This window comes from Gordionus sp. m RMFG-2023, chromosome 5 (assembly GCF_954871325.1).
Source record: "Gordionus sp. m RMFG-2023 chromosome 5, tfGorSpeb1-WG-v2, whole genome shotgun sequence".
Taxonomy (NCBI): Eukaryota; Metazoa; Nematomorpha; class Gordioida; order Chordodea; family Parachordodidae; genus Gordionus; species Gordionus sp. m RMFG-2023.
In genome coordinates this window covers 24,690,259-24,697,440 of record NC_088779.1, presented here as the reverse complement: position 1 = coordinate 24,697,440, position 7,182 = coordinate 24,690,259, and the positions used below count along the sequence as shown (strand labels likewise).

Sequence of the window (7,182 nt, the reverse complement as noted above, 5' to 3'; positions counted from 1 at the left end):
CGCCCAATTTTAAAATGGCCAAATTAAGATTTAAGCCAAAATAATATTAAGCTCCGATATTTGGCAAATAGAGGTCCATATGCTGGCAGCTATGAGAAAAATATACAAGCTACATGCTACATAAAATTACTTCAGCAAAATTTTTATTGGGACCTTTTTATAAATAGACCCGAATCGGTATTTTTAATAACCTTAGTCGGAAGGGCCTTTAATAAGACATTGTAATTTAAGATAATCAAAATGATTATAATGGATCATTAAAATATAGGTTAATTAAAATAAGTATGTCAATTTTTATTCCATAGTTTACTGACAGCTATCATTTTTTTCATGACTTTCTATTTTATAGATTGGGAGAGTGAATGTTAGAATGACATATATTTATTAGGTAAACTCTTATTAAATCAATCAAATACTAGCATTTATTTATTTTACAATGCTAAAGTATATTTTTTATTAGAAATATTGTATTATAGCCACCTCTTTAATAATTATAATGGGATTGGGCAACGTTGCCCATACATTTTTCTATAACTAGGGCAAATTGTAGTAATAGCATGAGTTTACAAAATAAAATATGATAATTATATGTAAAAAAAATAATTTTGATAATGGCAGTAAAGAAGTTATTTTAAAATATAAATTATTTTTATAAATTTTGAAATAAAAATTGGTATAATATTAACTATATCATAAATTAATAATTTAAAAAGGAATAAATGATTATAATTTAATCGTAAAAATATTAACAGATTTATTAAGACCATGGCATAAATCAAAAATCCATGGTGAAATCTTAATTATATGAAATAAAGACTAACATTTTTTTCTCAAAATGAAATTTTAAGACAAATTTTTATTAATCAATGCATATTATAGAGGTAGAATATGATATGAGTATCCAACAAACACATAAAGAAATTATGTGACTATTTTTACAACAAATTATATTTTTTATTTCATATTGGTTGATTTGAACCTGGCTCACAATTATTTTTGACTTTAAAATTTGCATCTTTAGCATTACAATAAGAGAAAATGGTTAAATATCTATTTTGTCCTTTGTCTCCTTATAGTTTTTATTATAATTTGGATATGGTCTTGGTATATGATTCTAAGATTTTGCCAATGAAGTTAAAACAAAAGTTTGAAAAAAATTTTGAACAATAATCTTTGAAGATTTTTATGTTTTAAATTTCTATGCATAGAAATTAGATAAGGTTTTCTAAAAGATTTTGCTATTTTTGAGTAAAATTTGATCAAAAATCTTTTTAAATTTTTTTTTTAAACTCTGATAAACACATTCTTATAATTTAGGACCTTGCAAATTTTCTTAACTTCAGTTGTAACATCATTTTTATAATATCACCCATTTTGCTATTTTTAGTTGCACCATAGACATGCATTCTGAGAGATATATTTGATATTCATAATTACAAAATTTTGCTCATTCCTTTAATTAGTTTCATTAAAAGAATTCCTATTAATATCCTTTTTTTCACCTACCATAAATGAATAAGAAATACACCTAAAATAAATTTATTATAAAATTAATCAAGTAAATTTACTACAATTATATATAATAATTATAAGTTTTTCCTTTCCCAGACCAATAATAGTCAATTCTTCTCTTCTCTAAAATTTTAGCATAATTTTATAAACGTAATATATTTAATAATAAAACAATGCATTCAATATATTTTTTATGTCATATAATTTTTTTTATTTATAATCACTTGTTTTTAAGATAAAATCCAACTATAATTTTTTTCACGTAAAATTTCACCCTTTAAATAATCTGATTTAAATCAAAAAATTAATTATTTAAATACACCCTGCTGTCATCAGTTAGCTTCACTAGGCCAAAATATTGCTCAAACTTTTATGCAAAATATTTTTTGAGGCAACCTTACATTTTTTTTAAACCTTTAATATTGCAAAATATTAATTTCACAAGATTTAGGTATCATGTAACTTGTATAAAATCTTTTTTTTATGGGCAGGCTATAATAAGTAAAAAAACAAATATATGATGAAATTTTTTGAAAATTAAGACGCCATTTTATCGGATCGGAAAATTTAATAATATCGACCGGTAGACATATTTTAAATCCGATAAAAAATATCGGATCATCCCTAGTTCCTGCTGATAATAAAGTGCTCAACTCAAAGAATGTTCAACTGAAACAAATTTTTCTAAGTGGGTGAAATATATTTAAAATTATGCAAGTATCTGAAGTAATGTTAAAGGCTAGAGAATGGGTTTGGGTTGAATGTTTGAGAGGTGTTATGGTTAAGATATATCAAAAATGTGTTATAATAATTATTTTTATTAATAACCTGTCAAATCCGATAATTCATGTAATTTATAAATGAACTAATAGAAATTATTAATCAGCTGTTATAATTGCAATTTCTTTGAATTAGACCATAATAGTTCTTGTTATGGCTTAAGAGCTAAAATAAATTTTATTAGGACTTTGGAAAAATTTAAGTGTTTTTTTAAATTTGATTTTATTTTAGTATGTATTTGATTGGTTTAAATAAAAATAGAAAATATAATCCTCAAGCCATCAAATTCCAATTTTCTTTAAGCCACTTAGTTGCAAACTCAAATAGGGGTTTAGAAATTAAAATTTTTGGTTGAACATTTTGAGACTACAAACCAAAGTGACTGATTAATGGGCAATCCATCGAACCCAGGATATTACGGAATCGGGGCGGGTTCGGACCTCTTTTAGAAAATCCGTTTGATTAAGTTCCTGTTATCCAAATTTCCACAAAATAGAGTAGAGGTTTAAAATACCTGAATTCAGGTCGACTTGCAGGTCTTTAAGTAACTCTCCAAAAAAGTAAAATATTTCAATAAAAATGTCTTCAACTCTTAAATTAAGAAATACCATGCAGTGCCCTGCCCTCCCCACTAATAAAAAATAAATTAGTTATCAAAACTGAACTTGGATATAATTCTCTTTTTTTAAAAAAAGGATGATTGCTCCAACAAAATATGTAAGAATGTTTACTATAAAAACCTCTAAAGTATTTTCTAAAAATTTGCTCTTTAATTCTCCTTTTTGCATTCACAGTTAGTGCGAATTCGCGGCGAAGTATACAAAATAGATAACATCGCTAACTGTAAATGCAAAGTAAAATGGTCAAACTAAACTTAGCACCCAAATACATTTTTATCGATAAATTAATATTTTATTCCAGATTTTTAAAATTAATTTAAATATGGTTCCCAAAACGAAAAACTAATCAATTTGTGGATCAATACAAAACTATTTTATTTTAATATAATTTAAAAAAATATTTTTGCGCATATTTTAATATAAGATATTTTTTTTTAAAAAAAATTATCACGTGAAATTAATAATTTTTATTTATTTATTTTATTCTCATCTAATTTCCCGTTAAATAAAATTACCAATATATATATTTTTTTAACTATCTTTTTTTTTTGTCAGAAATATTTGGATTAATAAAATCGAAGGAGAGATTAAAAGCGCAAAGGAGTAAAATAAAAGTGGATAAATTTACAAAGACAATTTTGACTTTATTAATCGTTACTTGAACGTAGCCCTCTATTTTATCAAAGATTTTACCTATAAAAATGACAAGATAAATAATTATTCAACATTACGAATAGATGATGATAGATTGAGTTTCCTGAATCGTTCATCATGGATTTTGCCTTATATTTGAGCCAATGGTATTTCTATCTTAATCTCGAGATGTTCATTAACTAATCATTCGTTTAATCGAATAACTTCCTTATAGTTAAAAAAAATAAATTAAATCACCTATTTCATAATGTCGCACGGCGTTAACTACTCAGGCAATAATAGTTTTTATAGTCACCTGCTTCCCAATCCCTATGTCCAACAAGGCAATATCAATAGGCGCTCGTTCAATTTGTTTAGGATTCCCTTCACGTTTTTCCCTCTATGTGCTTCAAGTATGACTTTTCTCTTCGATTATGATTATCATGCGAATTTTTTTTTTTTTAAATTAAGTTTTTACAATTATTAAATATAAAAAACAATAATCACAGCAATTTAAAATGGTATTCAGAATCTCTTAATTTTAAATTATTTGACCGGAAATATATTCAATGTATAGAGTATCCACGTGAGGTCTGTAATAGACGGGTTTTAACCAACAACCCTCCTACTCGTATAATTTTTTTAACCCGCCTACCCATCTATGTTTTTTAACTCACCCGACAATGCTTAAAAATATTTTAGAAAACGGGTAAAAAAACCCGCCAATTTTAGGCAATCTTGCTTAGAACTTCGGAAGTTATTCTTAAATCTATAATCAATTAATGATATAGATTTTACGCAAAAGTTTATGGCGAAAATTGTCCGATATTTACAGCATAGCTGTTCTACGCATATTGGTATGCATTTCCGGTCAAATCAATTTTTTTTTAAATTTAGAATATCTCCCTCACTAAATGATTATAAAATGGAGAGATTCCGAAACTCCATGGATTCCACATCCCAAATACGACATTAATATAAATTTAAATTATAACCTATCAAGAGATAATAGTCGTAAGTAATTAACAAATTTGGATTCAATTATTATTGAGCCTTTTGTAATAAAAGAAAGAAGATAATTACATTGCATTCATAGTAAACGCGTTATCTTCAAGCGTTACATTATTTAAAGCAGCGTCGCTGATTTAGTTTTAAAAACTAATTTGAGATAAAACTAAGATTATCATTTTATATAATTTATTTAATAAGAAAAATCATACACCTTTTTTTTTTTATCGAATTCGCTATTATTTATATAAATCGTATCCCATATTTTTTTTTATCAACGCATCGCATGTTTTTCAAATTTTATAACGCTCCATATTTATAAATTTTTTATTGGCTCTATTATGCAATTACGCCAAAACGCGTTTACTATAAATGCCGCCTTAGATAACTATTTTGAAGTTGCTGATAAAGAAAAAAAAATTATTAATGTTTACCAGAGGCCTTTAGAGGTCGTAGGGCCCGGATTTAGGGGAGGGTGGATCTATTTTCAGACCTGACCCGAATTTTAATTTTCGATTATTTGGCCTGATCCGGATTTTTATTTTGATTATTTTTCGGCCGGGTACCGAATTTTTAAAATTTCTTTATTTTTTTTAATGGTTTTGTAAATTGTTTCAACGGGAAAATTAAAATATGGCCTCACATTATATGATTTTCCAACTGATTAATTTGATATACTTTAAATTTATTTTGTAAGGTTCATATTTTTATCAAGGTTCCCGGATTTTTAAAGTTATACCATTGCCTGCGGGTCTCACATATTTACTGGGATGTCAATAACTTTATGACCTATATTAGGCTTACCAGCATCCTCTTTAAAGAAAACATATCACTTTTGGGATGTTAAAAAATATGTCCATTATCTTTTTTTTCATTTTTTTGTTTAATATGTCCTCTTTTTAAAAAATTAATTCCAATTTTAATAATTTTTAAAACAAAAAACATCTTTCCACTTATCGGGTCAATCACTCGCGAAATTTTGCTCATAAAAATCATATCTTTCTATAGATTAAGCTTTAGACGATATTAAAAATAAATTACATTTCCATTTCGATAGATGCAAGTAATCAAAATCTAAAAATATTTCCCTACAAATCGCTTAAAAATGAAACGTCAGATGCTATCTTTAATTATTTGTCATGAGTTATGGACAAAAATAATCGAATATCTTAAATTGATAGTCTTTTCTGGGAGACAATTGTATTACAAATTTTGGTGGAAGAACAACGAGCTGTAAATAATGTTTTCTACAAACTAAAATATTCGGGAATGGGGGAGGTTGTCCTGCCTATTTTGTCACAGTTATTTAGTTATTTAAATGTCATTTAAAATCATTAAAATATTTGTCAACAGGATGAAAAAATGAAATATTTTTCCATCAAAAGTATAAGCAATATTCGAAACATAATAAAAATGGATAAAAAATCAAAGTAGTTGCATTTAATATGTTGATCCTAGGTCATAACCTCTTAAAGAATTTGAAGATTTTCAATGGATTGGAAATTATAAATATCAACTAGTCAGATTTCAGAAAAGTATAGGTTGATTTTTTGAAATATAAAATGTTTCCTTAAATGAATCAAAGTTGCTTGACCAATTTTGCAACTTTAAATTGTTTATTACAAATAAAATGAGGTGTGTTGAATATACAAAACTTCCTCTTCACCGAAAATGGGTCAAATATTTCTATGATATTTAATATATCTGAACATATTGAACTGCTAATTATAGCAAGCTTCATTTTTCCTATACCCACTTATAATGCTAACATTGAAAGAATCTTTTCTTTAGTCGATAATTAATGGACAAATGAGTGGAATAGTTAGATTTAAATCTTATGCACATAATGCCATTTTAAATGGGTTTGTCTAAATTTCTATAAAAAATATCTGTAAGTGAGAAATATGGAATAAAAAAAAATTATCATTTGCAAGATTTATAAATTTTATTTTTAATGTTATTTATATACAAATCCAGCTTAAAAAAATCAATTAAATTTTTTAAATTTATTTATGCGTTATTAAAAATACATAAAAAATATGTCCTCCTTTCCACTAAGCAGGATCTGGTAACCTCTACCTATATCCAATTATTCTCCTAATTTAAACACTTTATATCGATTTTAAGGCAACATACTTTTTCTAGTTTGAACAATTTTTTTTTAAAGAATTATGGATAATAGGAAAAATTATTTTTATACCATCAATAAATATCCCTAAATTAAGAATTTTTTTACCAATAAATTTCGAAAATAACGGAAACCGGGGTAAGTATAAGCATTTAAAAAAAAATTATTATAACATTTTTTGTTTAAGAAATGCAGCGAAATTTTGTGGAATCATTACCCCTTATTCATGATTAGCGCGAATTCGCGGCAAAGAATACAGAAATAGAATAGATTTATAACGTAAATCATGATAATACATATATTTTCACACTTTCCTTAGTCCTAATCAGAAATTTGGTAGGATGAAATTATTAGTATCAGAGGCCTAGGTCAAGTTTTTAGCCTGAAATTTTTAAATATTTTCCTTATTTTAAAAGAATTTTTGGATCTATCGTAAATTGTTTTGAAGAGTTATGGAAAGTATGAGCCTGTAAATGAATGCTGTAATAATCCATTATAGAA

General features: G+C 25.9%; 1 protein-coding gene across 1 annotated transcript in view; it reads left to right on the top strand.

The window, feature by feature from the left end:
- Window positions 1-321: 321 nt before the first annotated feature.
- LOC135929807 (uncharacterized) overlaps window positions 322-7,182 on the top strand; it is a 31,806-nt gene continuing 24,945 nt past the window's right edge. Inside the window, exons 1-2 of the mRNA XM_065466529.1 lie at window positions 322-388; window positions 3,468-3,958. Of these exons, the coding sequence (XP_065322601.1) occupies window positions 3,814-3,958 (145 nt within the window). The 5' untranslated portion in view covers window positions 322-388; window positions 3,468-3,813. The remainder of the gene's footprint in view (window positions 389-3,467; window positions 3,959-7,182) is intronic.